This window comes from Rosa chinensis, chromosome 2, assembly GCF_002994745.2.
Source record: "Rosa chinensis cultivar Old Blush chromosome 2, RchiOBHm-V2, whole genome shotgun sequence".
Taxonomy (NCBI): domain Eukaryota; kingdom Viridiplantae; phylum Streptophyta; class Magnoliopsida; order Rosales; family Rosaceae; genus Rosa; species Rosa chinensis.
In genome coordinates, this window is record NC_037089.1 from 5,770,224 (window position 1) to 5,787,095 (window position 16,872).

Genomic DNA, 16,872 nt, shown 5'->3' on the forward strand with positions numbered 1-16,872 from the left:
ACGTGCAAGTTTTGCCATTTTAAGTTGGTACGACTCCTAATATTCGGGAGCAAGGCTGATGTTAGATTGTTAGGTTTATCTACTTCTATTTCTTCACCAATGTGTGTTTTGACTTTTGACTTGTCGATACATTACTCAATAACAGAGGAATATGGACTCAACCAAAGACATATACTCACTGTTGGCCTAAAGAACTAAGTAAGGGAAAAAAAGAGCCCAAGATATCACTGATCTGTGACATTTCTTTGATCATATATCTATGCAGTAAACTAGCAAATCCAATCACAAAAGTTACTAATAACAGTAACATGGATTTTGCTTCAGTGCTTACAAACTCTACCAGAGATCTATCATAATTTTTCTGTAGGATGCTTAAATATACACTTATTCGCCAACACTATAAAGACAGTAGGCAAATGCCCAGTTCAGCAAATGAAAGCAATTTCTTTCAAGTGGTCTTCTTTGCTGACTTTGTTTTTACTTTGAGAGGGAAAATCTTTGGCTGACTGAATCATAGCGTGGGACTTTAGTGACTGCAGAATAGGATTGCGACAGAACAAAGTTAGTTCCCAAAATCAATAGATGAAACATAAACAGAATATCCCATGAGCGGGAAATTTTTGGGAAATTACCATCTCCATATGATGCCATTGTAAGAGGGGTCGATAAAAGCTTTTGAGCAGTTGAGGTAATATCCTCCAAAGAAACCTCATCTACAGCCTTCATGAGCTGCTCCAATTTCCTAACGAACAAGTAGAGTTAATTATATACCAGAAACATACTCATTTCAGGTGGTTTATGCGAAAATGCAAACAGGTAGGCAGGAACTGGTTTTGACACACCGAGGAGTTCCTCTAAAAATGTCTCTGTATGTGAGAGAGGGAGAGGGATACTGACTAATGGTGAGTACTCTTCTTCAGTAAAGGCCAGAACAACTCGATTTATGAAATAAATGCAGGTTTTGCACCTAATACCAATCATACAGTATTGGTAATGACAAAAGTGGTAGCACGATATGCATGCAAAAGGTAATCTGACAATTCATTTTCATTGGAGAAAACAACTAACAAGAAAGGTTCTCATTAGCAAAGTATTAAGCTTTGTTCATCTGATAGAGCAAAAACCCACAAGATTCTTTTTCTTTCTCCATCAACAGATAAAAAGAGAAAAGATAGTAAACAGTCATGAGAGAGGCCATACCATTCATTGTACGTCAGGATTTGTCTCCCAATATCGTCTACAACAATCATCTACAGAATCATAATGAAAGTAATAAAATAACATTTAGAGAAAATCCAGATGCCTATATATACAGATCCTACAAGAATAAATAAAATATGGGTATTATTATTAAGAAATTGCACTGATTGTTTACGTACTCTAGATTCCAAATTCATAAGAATGGAAGACTTCGTTGACTGTTTAGCACGATCTAGCTGTACCAGGTCAACTGTGGAGGAGAGAAAAGAACATGTCAGTGACAGGTTTTCAATTCCAAAGTACAGCAAGGTGATTAAGAATATTAAAAAATAATAAATAAATAACCAAGATAACCTTCTCCAGGTGTTGCAAGTGCAATAAGCTCATCTGCTGCTATATCAATGGCTTCTGTCACATAATCTGAACTCTGAAATCCACAGATATTGCCAATATCACTTTATCACTAATCACTATAGCATGCATAAAACATACAATTTAAGTTTGGATACTTTTAACAAGACAAAGGGACTGATAATCATAAAAAAGACCACACAAGTTCAAGATATGGCAATACCAAAACAGTTCCAGACAACTAACACTAACGCATGATATTCAGTAGTTGCTTACAGTGGAAGCTTGGATGCCAAATAAAGCACTATTGTTGTAGATGCTATTGATTGCTGACATTGACTTAACCTCGGGATTTTGAGCCAACACACGAATATCTGCTCATTACAACAGCACTTGTATTCAGATGCTGAGGTTATTTAATCCAACAAAAAAAAAAGGAGGAAAAAACATGGGCAGTTCATTTCCAAATGAATGGTGTCACTGATATATAAAGTAATGGGATCCACTAATTCAGTGCAGTGTAATAACTTTGAAGGCGGAAGGTTGGGAAAGTTAGGGATCCACACGGGTTGAATGAAGAGAGGAGAGAGAAATAAAGTATCTATGCACTACATATGTATAAACAATTCCGCTCAAAGCTAATGTCCGTGTTGTGTTTGAAACATGAAATGTTTATTTGTGTTTTCTACTACTGACATAATCGCGAGTTCATCCCTTTTCCAGGTCCGCCGGTTGAAAAGGATTCACCTCCTCCCATTAGCATCTACAAAAAGCTAGCTACATTATTGCTTCATAACTTTCTCTCCCATCAGAGGGTGTAAAACAAAATTGTTAATGTACATATAACAACCAACTGAGATGGAACACTTAGAAATACACTAAAGAGATGCATGATATAGACCTGAAGAACATTCAAAATCATTGCATCCTTCATCCTAAGCCATCCACCGGGAAGTTCAAATGCAAGAGCAAAATGAGTATCCTGTCTCGCAAGGAAAATCAAATTTATAAGTTAATGGATGAACAAGAAAGGGGGATAGATAGATTAGATCAGACATATGTGATACACACCCCTGATTCAGCTTGACAACGGTAGTCACCTCCAGTATACATAGATGTTGGCACCTCAGCAAGAGGGACACTGGGGAGATCAGACAAAAGTGGTTCTGCAATTTTTAGAAGTTCCTCATGTTCAACACCATAAGCGGTCAGCACCATCCTAGGAGCAGTATAATTTTCCTGGAAAAAAATCCATTCAAATTGAGAATGATTGACTATGCAACAACTAACTAGCACAACAAAGCTAAAGTTGGACAAAGTAACTATTAAACTTACGGCAACGAATTCCTCCAAAATTTCACTATCTAGTCTACTAATCGAAGATTCTTGGGCTAAGAGTGGATTTGCCAATCCACCCTTGTAACCGACAGAGTGAACTGCTTCCAAAACAAGGGCTTCAGGGTTTTTGGAGGCTTCATTAATATCATCTTTCACCCGGAGAAGCTGCAGATGATGATACCAATATCAGCTAAAAAGCATGGCAAAATTCTCAAACAACGAACAGGACAGAAGGATTGTGAAAACTTACCTCCTCATTCACTTCCCAATCAAGGAAAACAGGATTCCGAACCGAGTCAAGAAGCAGCTCTACCATTTCAGGAACATAAGTCTTCAGAGAAGTAATGGTGTAACTCATCTGCTCCCGAGAAGCTGATGCTTGCACATTGCCACCAATGGCCTCCACCTCCCGCACAATACGCAAATGACTGCGGTTTCTCGTGCTCTTGAAAGCCATACGCTCCAGCAGGTGTGATGTTCCAGATGACTCTGCTGTCTCATAGACTGAACCACAATTAACATATAAACCTATGGAAGCTGTAGGTACCTAGTCAACAACCATCAAACAGCAGTGATCAGCTTAATTTCTAAATCCCCCTTTTCCACGGAAATAAGTCAAACAACAATATTAGACTCCCGTTCAGACCTCGGACTTCACAGAGGCTATTTTGACACCATTGGGCAGGGTCGTAATCTTGGGCTTCTCCGGTTGAACATAATCCGGCAATGCAGGTGGGAACTTAACACCTTCAAGTGGGAAATCCAGTGGAGGCATAGACCTGGACCGTCCTCCGGTCAGCCAACCAAACAAACCACCCAAAGGAGACCAAGAAGGCTTCGTGGCAGCGGCAGCCGGACTTGAAACTTCACCCAATGTTGAAAATCTAGCCACTCCCCTAATGCCTGTCCGCCCCTGAATTATCCAAAAAACCCAAGCATAACAAAGTCACATTCTATCACATCACCACCATAATAACCACATACACCTACCACTATCCAATATCACAGTCACCATAACCTGAATCATAAACCCTAAACTCACATTTAAGCTCAAAATTCAAGTTCAACTTCACTCTATCTTCTTATACTTCAATTTCTAAGCATCAAAAAAACTATTCAGTTTCCGCATTACTAAAAACCACAGTGAATCATGAAAACGGAGACGGTTATTATATAATCGCCGGCCGATCAGTGACCGTTGATTAAGAATCTCAGATATTTTTGGGGAAAGGAGCGAAGTTACTGACCTTGAGAGCCCTGAGGCGTGAGGCGGCGGTCTTGTACATGGCGGCGACGCCGATAGCGGCTGAGAAATCGGGGGCTGTGACAACTGAAATGGAACAAGAGCGGAGGAGAGTCGTCGCTTTGTGACTGTGATCTGAGGCGGAGGAGGAGGTAAGACACGTGTGGAATTTTCTAGAGGAAGAATTGTGGGCCGTTGGATTGAGGAGGAGAGACCGAGTGAATGTGTAGATGGACGGACACGGTGGTGCCAACTCAGCACTTTGTGTAATTTTCGTCGTTTGGGCTTTCCTCAACCTCAACCGGGTCGAGAAAAAACATTTTTGTTTTGTTGTAGTTTTCTTCAAAGATTTTTAGGTTTAAATTTTACATACATAAGAATTCAAAAAAAAAAAAAAAAAGATGGACAATTAGGTTTTGGTATTTTTATGTGGATGTTTGGAACATTACTGGAAATTAAATTGTCTATTCTTATTGTAGTGTTTGGTAATTCATAAGAATGAAATACAAAATTATAATTTTTTATAACACTCATTTTACTAATTAGAATAGAAATATGACATCAACTTAAAAGGAATATTCGCGGGAGAATATAAATTTTTTAGAGGGATAATTTATGTGATTTTGCCTTTGACAATGAGAAATGAAATTAGAATACGACCTTTGACTAGGTAATTCTATTCAGGCTTTATGAGGGAGTCAATTCCAGTCAAATCTCATTTTTCATTTTCTTTCCAATCTCTAATTACAATCAGACGGCACCTCTAAATGAAAAATGAAATTAATTCTCATTTCATACCATGATTTCCTGCCATCCAAATTGAGCCATATACTTAGTAAACGCAAGAATCTCATACATTGGAATCATTCTCATACATATATATATATATATATATATATATGTTAGTTACGCAGGAAATCACATACACCGGGATCATCATTCCCTTCATTTCATTTCTAGATTTCTAAGTAAATAAACGTGTCAGAAGTCCTATCACCCCAATTCTTCAGCAAAACTATTTACTGATGGGTCTGATCCTTAATTGCTTTATTTTCTTGTCTACCGGTAGAAATAAATTTAACGTGTATGACATGAGAAAAAGCCTGAGGTGGATGTCACATTAAGGTATTTTATTACAACTATACCAATTCCCATATTTGACTTGGTACAAGAATAGACGAATTTCTTGTTAGTTTGGTCTCCAAACCATGGACTAGACTAGACTGCCAGGAACACATGTAAACTTGTAGTCAATGTCCTGAAACCAGCAACTCATGCATAGGGTATTGGAAACCGAGCTTGTAATCTTGGTCCCCCTTTTTAACAACTCAATTTCAGCAACCTTAAGTAAGCAGCATCCAAGAATTTGAATAAATCCTTTTAACTAGTGAAATGAGACATTGATTCCTGTTTAAATATTCTATTTGGATATTGACCATGCCACTCCCTTCTTTTTCTGTTGCAAGATACAGTATATAATTCTATGGAATCTTGCCAACTTGGAACCAAATTCAGATCAAATTAAGTTCTAAAGCTTGAAGATGAACATGAATGAATACTCTTGATATGTCAAAGACTCTTAATCAATAAAGGTATGACATATTATGCATGGAAATCCAAATGCTTAATATTCCAATAGTGATCATAGAATGCTTATTGCTTGAAATATAATGGAAGGGAATATTATCGTTCTTTTTTTTTTTCATGGACAAATGGGTAAGTAGTACTAGTGGAAGTCTCTGTTTCAATTCTGTCCCTTTATATGGTACCTCTTTGTTCATAGTTCATATTTAACAAGCAATTGATAGGTAAAGAAAACAAGGCATTTGGATAACAGAACTAAATGCACAATGCATTTTTTGCAGCAAAACAAAACAAAAAAGAGAACAAATTATGCTATCCCTTAATGTAGTTTTCTGAATAAATTAGAACTGCCATCTATTTCGTCCTACTTGTCCTGCAGATGCCATTATTCTCTAAAAATAATATTCACCTTCTTTTTTTCCCCTGAACATCAATTTGCATCCTCCTATTGCAATGGCTACCTATATACAAATAGGAGCATGGTTCTGTCCTAATGTGTTTCAAAAACCACGAAACTATGGCAGTGGCAATGATTTCTATTTCCTTGACCCAAGATTATTGCTCTTTCAAATGGGGGTTGCCAAATGGTAAGTTCTTACTTCTCATCCAAGTATCATATTTCTAGTTGCTACCTAACAAATGGTTGCCAATAGACTTTGTGTTCTGCTATTTCAGGTTTTCTGCGGAAACAAATTCTTACAGAAACCTCCACTACTGCCAAACTCAAGTTTTCATGCCCTCCAACTCTTGAAGCCAGCTTTAAGAAAACAGCAATTTATGTTTTATCTCCCAACAAATCTTCACCAAGCGTGATGATGCCAGAGTTACTTGACGGATGGAACGACGAATATGGTGGAGTCATAATTAATCCAGAGAGCTTACCCATGAGTGCAAATGCTTTTGCATCTGCTGTTCAGGCTTCTCTGTTCAACTGGAAAATGAAGGTCTAATTGATGTGAATGAGACACTATACAATGCTAATATGAATATACCTATAAACCTGGCCATTATATAACAATATCAAAGATTGTTGATTCCACTGAAAAGTTGCAACTTTATCCTAAATAAAAGTCTGATCATAAACCATATATGTAACTAAATTAACTGTTAAATGTGCAAAGCAGGGGAAAAAGGGGGTATGGCTCAAAATACTAAAAGAGCAAGCTGATCTTGTCCCAATTGCAATTCAGGTAACAATTCGATAATCCTCGTCTGATTATCTGTTACGATCATTGCAAATGTTTCTTTTCAAATCAGAACTGAACATAAAAATTTGTTAATCACCACATGTTCTGTATTTAGGAGGGTTTCAACTTTCACCATGCTCAACCAGGATATGTTATGCTAACATACTGGATTCCAAGTGGGCCTTGTATGCTTCCCGATAGCCCTTCACATCATATTGGTATTGGAGCTTTTGTGATCAATGACAAAAGAGAGGTATATATAAAAATGATCATTAATCACTAAGAAATCTTTTGACCTCAACAAGGACCATTCAGAAGTGAGAAGTCCTAAAATTTTGTCTAATATATGGATTTTCATTAACATTAATAGGTTCTTGTGGTAAAAGAGAAGTGTCCTTGTAGCTGCTCTGGTGTGTGGAAATTACCAACTGGTTATATCAACAAGGTAAAATATGTTCTAGAATTTGATCACTATGTTTCAACATAAGTTCCTCAATACTTCTTAAGAGTTAAGACTAACAATGATGCGATCTTCTTTACCCAGTCTGAAGATATATTCTCTGGTGCTATAAGAGAAGTGAAAGAAGAAACTGGGGTAAAAATTATATTCATCATTCTCTATAGTAGTATTGACTTTATCTTTGTTATCATTTGCTTGATTCATAGTCACCCATTTCTCTTCATCACTGCTGCAGATTGAGACAACTTTCCTTAAAATGGTAGCTTTCAGGTAAGACTTCTCTTCTCTCATACATATCTAAGACCTTAACGAAGCATGTATCAATTACTTGATATACATTTTTGACTCATTCCCTTACAACTTAAGCTTTGTCTAACAATATGAGCACGACATAATCCCTAACTCGATCTTCTTCTATTTGCTTATTTCATATTTCCTTCTCCTGTTCAACTTGGAAGACATGCACACAAGGTTGCATTTGAGCAGTCGGACTTGCTGTTTGTGTGCATGCTTAAGCCTTTGTCATCTGAGATCATAATTGATGAGAAGGAAATCCAATCTGCAAAGGTATTAGATTGAGTCCCATTTATTCACTTATTTTCTGATACTGATTTTGCTTTTGTTTTCTGCTAATGATTTTGCTTGGTCTAGCTATAATTAGTTTTTTTCTTTTTTTTCTTTCTCCCAGTGGATGGCTCTTGATGAGTTTATTGAGCAGCCATATTATGAAGATGACCACTTGTCAAATAAGATCATTGACATATGCATTGCGGCTCATGAAGACAACTACAGTGGATTCACTGGTCATCAGCTCAACTCCAAACTTGATGGAAGATTATCCTATCTGTATTGTAACCATGTGAATTGATACATATATTTAGAATTCCATCTTCTGTTATTCCGTAGGTCAATATACAACTCCTGCACGAATCTAATAGACTCTATTATAAGATGGTGAAACCTTTGATTTGATCATGCATTTGTCATCTATTTCCATTGTTAATTATTTTAGGACGAAAAAAGAGAATATCATTATATTCAACTCTTTGACAGAACATTTTGACAGAATGAAGAACCAAAACTCCGAAAGCATCCCTTCTATGCGTCTAAGAGGTGGAATTCTTATGGCTACTTACTTGTACTGTTAAAATCGGGAACTATTGTTCATATAATAAGGAAAATGGGTATATCAAAGGTAACCCAATTCGATATAGTAGTAGACTGCAGCTCTTAGTCATATACTAAATTTTTTTTTTTTTTTTTTTGAATAAAAGGGCGTGCGGATGCCCTCACGCCATATACTAATTTAAGACCATGCCAAGATAGTTTACTAATATGCATTATATCGAACCAACTTACTTGATATACAATATATTAATGCACTGTAGACTTAAAATAAATATTTTGAAGAAAAAAATGTAAGTATGTTGATAGTAATTAAGTAGTTAAACAATTTTGACTTGGCTAGTGCTACCAAAAATAATCTTGTGGATGAATGGTTGAGACCATTTAATTACACGATAGAAAGCAGAAAAATTTTAATTCGTAGAGATCGACAGTGAAATGAACTTATGATCAACAGTTCAACACCATATGAAAATATAGAACAAAAATATTCCGCATTAGAAAGCATATTCAAATTAGACTAGATCAAAAGTTCGGTCTCTTGCAACACCATAAGAAAACAAATCAGTTTATTGTCATATCAAATACTATCAATAGAGCCTAAACACATGTGAATGATTACCGACTAATCCATCAATCACTCATAATTAGCTTGGGACAAGAATCATCTGAATTAGATTCCACCTCCACATAGTAAGCGTAAGACCCTGACTTGTCCCTTCCCTCCATGAAACCCGCTTTCTATTTGTGCTTTTCTCCCCAACCATAACAATCACTTTCCCTCACAATTCCTGTGAAATCATGCAAGTGTGAAACCTACGTGCTTCTGTGGAAAGCACTTTTCAGCTGCAGCCCACGTTATCCAAACCCACCGATCCACGTCAATGTTTTCCAGGCAAACCCGGATTGACCACCCCGTGAAATATTTATTTTCCGCGCCCCAAAATATCTTTGGTCAACCTTTATTATATTTCCATTTTCATATAAAACTTAAATTTACTTATCTCCCACGTCTACTACTTCATTTCCAGCCGTTAAAGTTTCTAGAATACTATAAATTTCCAAACTGGGGTTTGGTTTCTTCCCCAAGCATCTCTGAAGAAGCGTCACGCTCACCTTTTTCTGCGGTCAAAAACTCAAAACCTTGAGCCACCGGTACCGTTTTTCAAACCTTGAGCCCCTGTTCTTTGTCCTATAAATTTGAACCATGGTTCCCAATACGACTTCAAACTACTCGTCGTCTATATCTGCTGCTGCTACCCAATGGACTCTCTCTACTCTTCTTCGTCTGCCATCATTTCTCTGAAGTCTCCAGGTTCGGATTCAAGCTCTGTTTCTAGGAACTCGTTTACGTGTTTTTCCGGGTCGGGCCATAAAGTCGGGTCGTCTGGTGTTGTCATGGATCGTAAGGCTAAGATTGTGGAGGGGGACAATGGCTACGTTCTTGAAGACGTGCCGCATTTCTCTGATTACATTCCCAATCTTCCGGTACGTCGTCGTTCGTTTCCTCCTCTTTCTCTTGTAGCTGTTGTTTGCGTGATACTGAATTCCCGCCAAATTACTTGTGTGTGGTTTATTGTTTCTAATTGTGAATTGTGGTAATGGGTTGTTTTTTTTCATGGACTTTTGTAGACTTACCCAAATCCATTGCAAGACAACCCTGCTTACTCTGTAGTCAAGTAAGTTCTTTTCATGTTCATTATGGGTATTTCTAATATCTGTGGCATCCAGAATTGGCCAGTTTATAGAATATGGGTGTTTGTTTGATATTGCAGGCAGTACTTTGTTAATATGGATGATACTGTTGCCCAAAAGGTAGGCTTATTGCTACTGTTATTGATTTTTTTTTTCATTGATCTAAACTCGGTCCCTCTTTATTTTGTGACAGTTGAGAGTATATATGTCTAAGTATTGTACGTTTCTCCTCTCTTGTGCTTGTGCAGATCATTGGTCACAAGAATAGTCCAAGGGGCATCCATTTTCGGCGTGCTGGACCACGTCAAAGAGTACGTTTTCGATTGTTTTATGCATATAGTTGAATTGACTAGGTAGTGTGTGCTGTCAATGACTCTGTTACTTCTTGTTGTTCAGGTGTATTTTGAGGCTGAGGATGTTCATGCGTGTATTGTGACTTGTGGGGGTCTATGCCCTGGACTCAACACTGTGATTAGGGAGATCGTATGTGGTTTGCACCATATGTATGGTGTAAAGAAAGTTTCAGGGATAGTAGTAAGTGATTACTGCACTATTTCATTTCCCAAATTAGTCTGAAATATGAGATTTGAAGATTTGAATCAAGTATCAATTGGTTCTGTATATTATCTGACTTAATGGCATCATTACTGGCTAATGAATTTGTAGGGAGGATACAAGGGTTTCTATTCTCGAAACATAATTCCTTTGACTCCAAAGAGTGTGAATGATATCCACAAACGCGGTGGAACAATCCTTGGGACATCAAGGGGTGGCCATGACAAATCAAAGATAGTTGATAGCATTAAAGATCGAGGAATCAATCAGGTCCTTATTTCCAAATTAGATACTGCTATTCATGGATCTAAATTTTTTGTATGCATTTCTTGTGATCCAGTTTCCCTTACCACTGCGTGAACTTGTTACAGGTTTACATAATTGGAGGAGATGGAACCCAGAAGGGAGCATCTGTAATATATGAGGTAACGTAACTTCATAAGAATTCAACTCTCAATATCATGAGAATTACTGTACACTTTTCTTTGATATTTCATATTAACTTTAGATCTTTCCAAGCTTTCTTTTCTCTTGGCCAAGGTGGTATCTTTAAACCACTAAGAGGCGGATGCCATTTGCTTCTGCAAATTTATTTCTATAACATTATGAACCTTGTGATTTATTCATCATGCAGGAAATCAAAAGACGTGGTCTCAAAGTAGTAGTTGCTGGAATCCCCAAAACCATTGATAATGACATTCCGGTACATTTCTTCGGTTAGCCTAGCTACCTGTTGTTGATTTTTTCCCATTGTTTTGTCACAAATGAACACAATCTTTTGTTAACTGTTGTCTATTGTTGATACAGGTGATTGACAAATCCTTTGGCTTTGACTCTGCCGTTGAGGAGGCTCAACGTGCAATTAATGCAGCACATGTTGAATCTGAAAGCTTTGAGAATTGTATTGGTGTTGTGAAGGTGATGGGTCGGTATAGTGGTAAGTTCCTGCTTTCTCATGACATCCTGCATTTTCAAAATCCTTGATAAACTTTTAATGTCTGGGAACTGCATGTTTTGTTATGAGAAGTACGACATTATATTTCCATATGATGTACTTTGCTGACTGCGCCATCCCTTATATTCGATTTAATCTGGAAGCTGTGATGCAGGGTTTATTGCTATGTATGCAACGCTTGCAAGCCGAGATGTAGACTGTTGCTTGATTCCAGAATCACCCTTTTATCTTGAGGGTCCTGGTGGACTGTTTGAATACATAGAGAAACGACTCAAAGAAAATGGGCACATGGTTATAGTCATTGCTGAAGGTGCTGGCCAGGAGCTTCTATCTGAAAGCATAAGCTCTATGGACAAACAGGATGCTTCAGGAAACAAGCTCCTCCAAGATGTTGGCCTATGGATTTCCCAGAAGATCAAGGTTAGGAGTCTGATGTCACATGCTAACTTCTCATCCATTTTAAGTTAGTAAACTCAGTTCCACTAACACTACTTTTGGTCTTTTTCAGGATCACTTCTCGAAAAAAAGTAAAATGGCGATAAACCTCAAATATATAGGTTAGTTCACAACTTTTTGCTTATACATAAAATTGTGAAAAGGTAAGAAAGACTGGAACAATCAATCAAGCCTTGCACTTTATTGTTTGCAGATCCTACGTACATGATCCGAGCTATTCCGAGCAACGGTTCTGATAATGTGTACTGCACACTTCTTGCTCAAAGTGCTGTCCATGGAGCAATGGCAGGCTACACAGGATTTATAGTAGGTCCTGTCAATGGGAGACACTCTTATATACCCTTTCATGTGAGTACTGCCTCAGGCCTAAAATGACACTTTACTTTTTGATAAATAATTGTCACTAAGTTATTGTTGGGTGGTTGATTTGCAGAGAATAACCGAGGAGCAGCACCAGGTTGTGATAACAGACCGAATGTGGGCTCGGCTCCTATCTTCCACACACCAACCAAGTTTCCTGAGTACTAAAGATGTCATTGAGGACAAGAGAGATGAAGAAGTTCAACAGGAACATTGTTCAGATAACAACTTGGTGAACAAGGAAATCAGTTATACCTGTAATTGACATCAGTACTACATATACGGCTCCTTAATTAGATTGGCAATCCCTTTATTTTGGTGCAATTGTCTACTTCTATGTTGTTAGAATCAAAATGCATAAGCAACTGTTTTGTTATGAGAGGAGGCTCGAATTCGGGTGGATGTGGGATAGAGTGTTTTACAGCTGAAGCTAGTAAGCTTTCACAAATTTGTAAGAGATTTTGTATTTTTGTTGTCAGGCTAATAAGATCTGGCTGCTAGTTTTGGAAAATAATGTGATTTCTATGCTCCCAACCAAGTATACATCTTCTGTGTCCTCATTGTTTGACAATATGTTATCAATCAAGTTGTAAGATAACAAATAAGTATGATAACCAACCAGCTTCCGGCCTCTCCCAAAACGGCGACAACAATATATGTACTTTTGAGAATGCGATGACAACATATACATGTTGGGATTGTGTGTGGAAAAAATAAAATTTCATATCATAAAAGAGACACAACAACATAAAGAATATAAGTTGTTGAATATTCATAATAGTAACGAGGTCTTTTGAAATTAGTAGGGACATCTAGATATATATCGATATTATATGCCTAAGAGTGTACAATGAGGCTTCCATTCAATATAATAGTCTCAAAATAATAAACAAAAAACTCGTCTCACAATTTCAAACTTTTACTGACAAAATTACATTAACAAACGTATCAATAATCTTGTAGGTACGAAATTTCGTCAGTCACGAAAATAAAAGCGTACGAAATTTCGTCAGTCACGAAAATAAAAGCATACGAAACTTCATCAGCAAAACCATCAAAAACAAAAAAAAAAAATAATAATTGTATCAACGAATTTCGGTGGGTGAAGTTTCAAATTAATTTTTATTTTCTAAAGGAAAATATAAGTACTCTTCTCTTCGAGTCAGGGCGGTTGAGTTTTCTGCAGAAAACAAAACAAAAACAAAAGAGAAGAGAAAGAGCAGAGGAGAGGAGAGAGAGAGAGAAGAAGAAGAAGAATGGGGATCAGATTCATATTGATGGTGAACAAACAAGGGCAGACCCGTCTTGCCCAATACTACGAATATCTCACCCTCGAAGAAAGGCGAGCTCTTGAAGCTGAAATCGTCCGCAAATGCCTCGCCCGCAACGAGCAACAGGTCCCTCTTATATCTCTCTCAATCAATTTTCTTTCATAAATTGCTCTGCCCTGTATATTATATCCTCTCTCAAAGATTCAAACTTTGATTCCAAATCTGGTCTGATTTTCCTTTATTTAGCTCTGCATCTGAAACTCCCAAATACCCAGTTGTTCAGTTCTGGTTTCATTAGCGAATAGTGGAATTGGGATCGAAAGTTTGCAATTCTGTTCAGATGTTAAATTGTGGCCAAAGTCTACAACTTTATGAATGTTAAACAGTTGCTACATGATCCATGATCTGCACTATGCTGTATTGTTGTTAATGTCAATTGTCACTAGCGCTTTTAGAAGTTCATATCTTTAGGGTCTTTTCATATGTGGGAGTTCACTATTTGCATTGGTTTGTGTGATTCTTACCTCTGGTTGTTTCTTTGCATTACATATCTGTGGCAATTTTCTGGGTCTGTTTAGAGATTTGAAGTTGAGCATCATGAGTATATAAAAAGCAATCATGCCTTTTCTTTGTTCTTGTTTGGTTTGTTATCATTAGGTGCATATAATGTGCAGCAGTCATGCCTGTTTATTGTTGCTGATTTTGGTTCCTTCTTGTGTGGAACAGTGTTCATTTGTCGAGCACCGGAATTACAAAATTGTCTACAGACGCTATGCTTCACTGTTTTTCCTGGTTGGAGTAGACAATGATGAAGTAAGTTGCTTTTCGTCACTTAAGTTACTTTCTTTCCTTTACGATCAGTTGATGCTTTCATTTTGACAAGCTTTTGTTTACAAAGAGATCAAGTATGACTTGATCGTACAGATCAGTAAAACTAAATTTGCTAGGGATTGAAAAGACGAGGAGGAGGGGGGGGGAGTGTTGGATATGGGAATCGTCCTAGAATTTGAGTGGATTTAGCATGCCCTACGCAATGGACAGGGAGATAGAGAGGGGTGAAGAAGAACTTGATCCAAAGCTCTTCTAATATGAGCAAAATTTTATTGAAAGCTCTGTGTTTTTATCTCATATCAAAACCTATCCTCTAGTTTCCCAGTGTTTTCTTAACATTATGTACATTGCAGAATGAGCTTGCAATCTTGGAATTCATACATCTGTTAGTTGAAACTATGGACCGCCATTTTGGCAATGTGGTAAGTTTGTTTGCTTCTCACTTATGAGTTAATTTGCATTTTTTGTTTCTTTTTAGTGCTCCACACTTATGGCTTCAATAGACTGATTTTGTTTCTCTTCTCACTCGAATTTGCAGTGTGAACTAGACATCATGTTCCATTTGGAGAAAGCGCATTTCATGCTGGAGGAAATGGTCATGAATGGGTGTATCGTCGAGACAAGCAAGACTAACATCCTGGCACCAATACAGCTGATGGACAAGACCTATTGAAAAAATGCCAAATTAAGTGCTAGACTGCCTAGGGTTGTATCGAGCTTCTTGGCGGCCAGGCTTACATTCACTCATGTTCCCTGTTCTGTTGTACGATAACTGGAAAGAGAATTGAAGTCGGTCATAAAATATGGTGGTTTATTTTATCGCATGACAGCATTGTGGTCTTTCTATATATTAGACATTTTGTACTAGGGGACTCTTATCATAGCAGTCATGCATGTTTTGCACACACTTACTGAAGCTTAGCCAGCATCTGTAGTTTTTAATTCCTAATTCCTATGGCATGAAATTGACTCCGGTTCATATAAGGTTTGTAAATTCAAGATTGGAGAGGATTAGGAGTGGGTATTGTTTCTCACCAAGTAAATGCAACAAAAATCCGATGAGGACCTGAAATCCCACGGTACAGCAAATAGTAACCCTTCAGGAAACCAGATTTCGTTAGGTTTCAAATTTTCGATCATCTTCTTCAAGTACCACCATCCAATATATAGGTCTCTCGCTCGCACAAACCCAATGTAGTCTTTGTACACTGACATATTGGTGTCATGGCTTCGAGTGATACCCAAATAAACATATTAGGCGGCTTTGCATTTGTCTTCATAGTAAGTAGTAACTTCCCTACCAGCATGCTGTTGCATCTGCGGGCTCTGCGATTATAAAAAGCGCTGAAGAGAAGAAGACATCGAACGGGGCTCAGTACCAACAATAACTACTGCTCTGCCGCAGCCACCGCAACAGCCGCCACCGTTACCAACAACTACTCATCTTCTACGGCCGCTGCCTCAGCAAGTACTTGTTTCAGTTATGGATTAATCACGGGTAAGTGCTGCGTTATTTGTTATCAGGAGTTTGTGGAAGAAGACCAGTGTGAGATGCTTCCGAAGTGCAATCACATGTATCACCATGAATGCATTAAACAGTGGCAAGCTACGGGCGCCCATTGTCCGCTTTGTCGTACCCCCATGAATGGTTCTTCTGAATAGTCACTTGTCACAGTAGAACGCTAAAACTGTGCATTAGTGGACAACTTTTGAGTTTTGAGATTAAACATCATCTGTAATAAACCCCTTTTTAGTCATCAGCGGGATTACTATAGATTTTAATCTCCTAGTATTTTGAAATCTGGATTAGCAGCTCCAACCAAGTTTTTCAGTTTGAAAGTGGTAAAACCAGTTAGATTCTATGTTATAGCCCTATTACCGTTTCATGCCTTATTAAGTTATAGTATGCTTGATGAGCGCTGGCTTTTACACTCTTTGGGACGCTAGAAATTCTATTTTGATGTGCTTGACAGATTTCATGCAAACGTGGTTTTTGCTGCATGGTTGCTATATTCATCAGTCTGTAACTATTTTAGCTCAGTGCTCACTTTGAGTACTTTATTTCATTTTGTTCTCAGAGAGGTTTTGGTTCTTGTCCCCCTCTCTCTTCTTGTGATTTTTTTTCTTTTATTAATAAAATAAAATAGAGGGACGGGCAGTTCCCGGTTGCGATGGCCCCCTTTCTTTCGAGATTGTGAGTGGGTGCCAGTCACCCCAAATCGGCTGTTGCAGAGGAACTAATATCGCCTAATCCTCTATTT

General features: G+C 37.7%; 4 protein-coding genes across 4 annotated transcripts; 3 read left to right on the forward strand and 1 right to left on the reverse strand.

Annotated features, from left to right (window-relative positions):
- Window positions 1-224: 224 nt before the first annotated feature.
- LOC112190817 (mitochondrial-processing peptidase subunit alpha) lies at window positions 225-4,425 on the reverse strand. Its single transcript, XM_024330308.2, has 13 exons — window positions 4,137-4,425; window positions 3,536-3,802; window positions 3,140-3,436; window positions 2,887-3,054; window positions 2,623-2,790; window positions 2,453-2,533; window positions 2,248-2,314; window positions 1,828-1,925; window positions 1,555-1,627; window positions 1,380-1,450; window positions 1,201-1,250; window positions 633-742; window positions 225-533 (listed from the first exon to the last, which is right to left on the reverse strand). The coding sequence occupies exons 1-13, from the start codon at window positions 4,173-4,175 to the stop codon at window positions 478-480; spliced, it is 1,545 nt and encodes a 514-aa protein (XP_024186076.1). The 5' UTR covers window positions 4,176-4,425; the 3' UTR covers window positions 225-477.
- Window positions 4,426-6,196: 1,771 nt separating this feature from the next.
- On the forward strand, window positions 6,197-8,246 carry LOC112190981 (nudix hydrolase 8). The gene is made up of 9 exons (XM_024330504.2): window positions 6,197-6,303; window positions 6,392-6,660; window positions 6,841-6,906; window positions 7,019-7,156; window positions 7,274-7,348; window positions 7,448-7,498; window positions 7,599-7,633; window positions 7,822-7,930; window positions 8,052-8,246. The coding sequence occupies exons 1-9, from the start codon at window positions 6,210-6,212 to the stop codon at window positions 8,229-8,231; spliced, it is 1,017 nt and encodes a 338-aa protein (XP_024186272.2). The 5' UTR covers window positions 6,197-6,209; the 3' UTR covers window positions 8,232-8,246.
- A 1,327-nt stretch (window positions 8,247-9,573) lies between these two features.
- LOC112188750 (ATP-dependent 6-phosphofructokinase 6) lies at window positions 9,574-13,052 on the forward strand. Its single transcript, XM_024327946.2, has 13 exons — window positions 9,574-9,976; window positions 10,121-10,167; window positions 10,264-10,303; window positions 10,432-10,494; window positions 10,580-10,717; window positions 10,850-11,008; window positions 11,110-11,163; window positions 11,373-11,441; window positions 11,546-11,675; window positions 11,848-12,113; window positions 12,202-12,250; window positions 12,343-12,497; window positions 12,583-13,052. The coding sequence occupies exons 1-13, from the start codon at window positions 9,752-9,754 to the stop codon at window positions 12,772-12,774; spliced, it is 1,587 nt and encodes a 528-aa protein (XP_024183714.1). The 5' UTR covers window positions 9,574-9,751; the 3' UTR covers window positions 12,775-13,052.
- A 610-nt stretch (window positions 13,053-13,662) lies between these two features.
- Window positions 13,663-15,519, forward strand: LOC112188148 (AP-4 complex subunit sigma). The gene is made up of 4 exons (XM_024327196.2): window positions 13,663-13,906; window positions 14,507-14,593; window positions 14,965-15,033; window positions 15,150-15,519. Exons 1-4 carry the CDS (start codon window positions 13,766-13,768, stop codon window positions 15,282-15,284), a joined length of 432 nt encoding a protein of 143 aa, XP_024182964.1. The 5' UTR covers window positions 13,663-13,765; the 3' UTR covers window positions 15,285-15,519.
- Window positions 15,520-16,872: the final 1,353 nt, after the last annotated feature.

Excerpts from the sequence above, each read along its gene's own strand:
- LOC112188750 (XM_024327946.2), top strand. The coding sequence starts at position 9,752 with ATGGACTCTCTCTACTCTTCTTCGTCTGCCATCATTTCTCTGAAGTCT. Across the intron at positions 10,168-10,263 it reads CCTGCTTACTCTGTAGTCAA|GCAGTACTTTGTTAATATGG; the intron begins GTAAGTTCTTTT and ends TTGATATTGCAG. Across the intron at positions 11,442-11,545 it reads CCATTGATAATGACATTCCG|GTGATTGACAAATCCTTTGG; the intron begins GTACATTTCTTC and ends TTGTTGATACAG.
- LOC112188148 (XM_024327196.2), top strand. The coding sequence starts at position 13,766 with ATGGGGATCAGATTCATATTGATGGTGAACAAACAAGGGCAGACCCGT. Across the intron at positions 14,594-14,964 it reads TTGGAGTAGACAATGATGAA|AATGAGCTTGCAATCTTGGA; the intron begins GTAAGTTGCTTT and ends TGTACATTGCAG. Across the intron at positions 15,034-15,149 it reads ACCGCCATTTTGGCAATGTG|TGTGAACTAGACATCATGTT; the intron begins GTAAGTTTGTTT and ends TCGAATTTGCAG.
- LOC112190817 (XM_024330308.2), bottom strand. The coding sequence starts at position 4,175 with ATGTACAAGACCGCCGCCTCACGCCTCAGGGCTCTCAAG. Across the intron at positions 3,437-3,535 it reads TAGCCTCTGTGAAGTCCGAG|GTACCTACAGCTTCCATAGG; the intron begins GTCTGAACGGGA and ends GTTGTTGACTAG. Across the intron at positions 3,055-3,139 it reads ATTGGGAAGTGAATGAGGAG|CTTCTCCGGGTGAAAGATGA; the intron begins GTAAGTTTTCAC and ends CATCATCTGCAG.
- LOC112190981 (XM_024330504.2), top strand. The coding sequence starts at position 6,210 with ATGTGTTTCAAAAACCACGAAACTATGGCAGTGGCAATGATTTCTATT. Across the intron at positions 6,304-6,391 it reads CAAATGGGGGTTGCCAAATG|GTTTTCTGCGGAAACAAATT; the intron begins GTAAGTTCTTAC and ends CTGCTATTTCAG. Across the intron at positions 6,907-7,018 it reads TTGTCCCAATTGCAATTCAG|GAGGGTTTCAACTTTCACCA; the intron begins GTAACAATTCGA and ends TTCTGTATTTAG.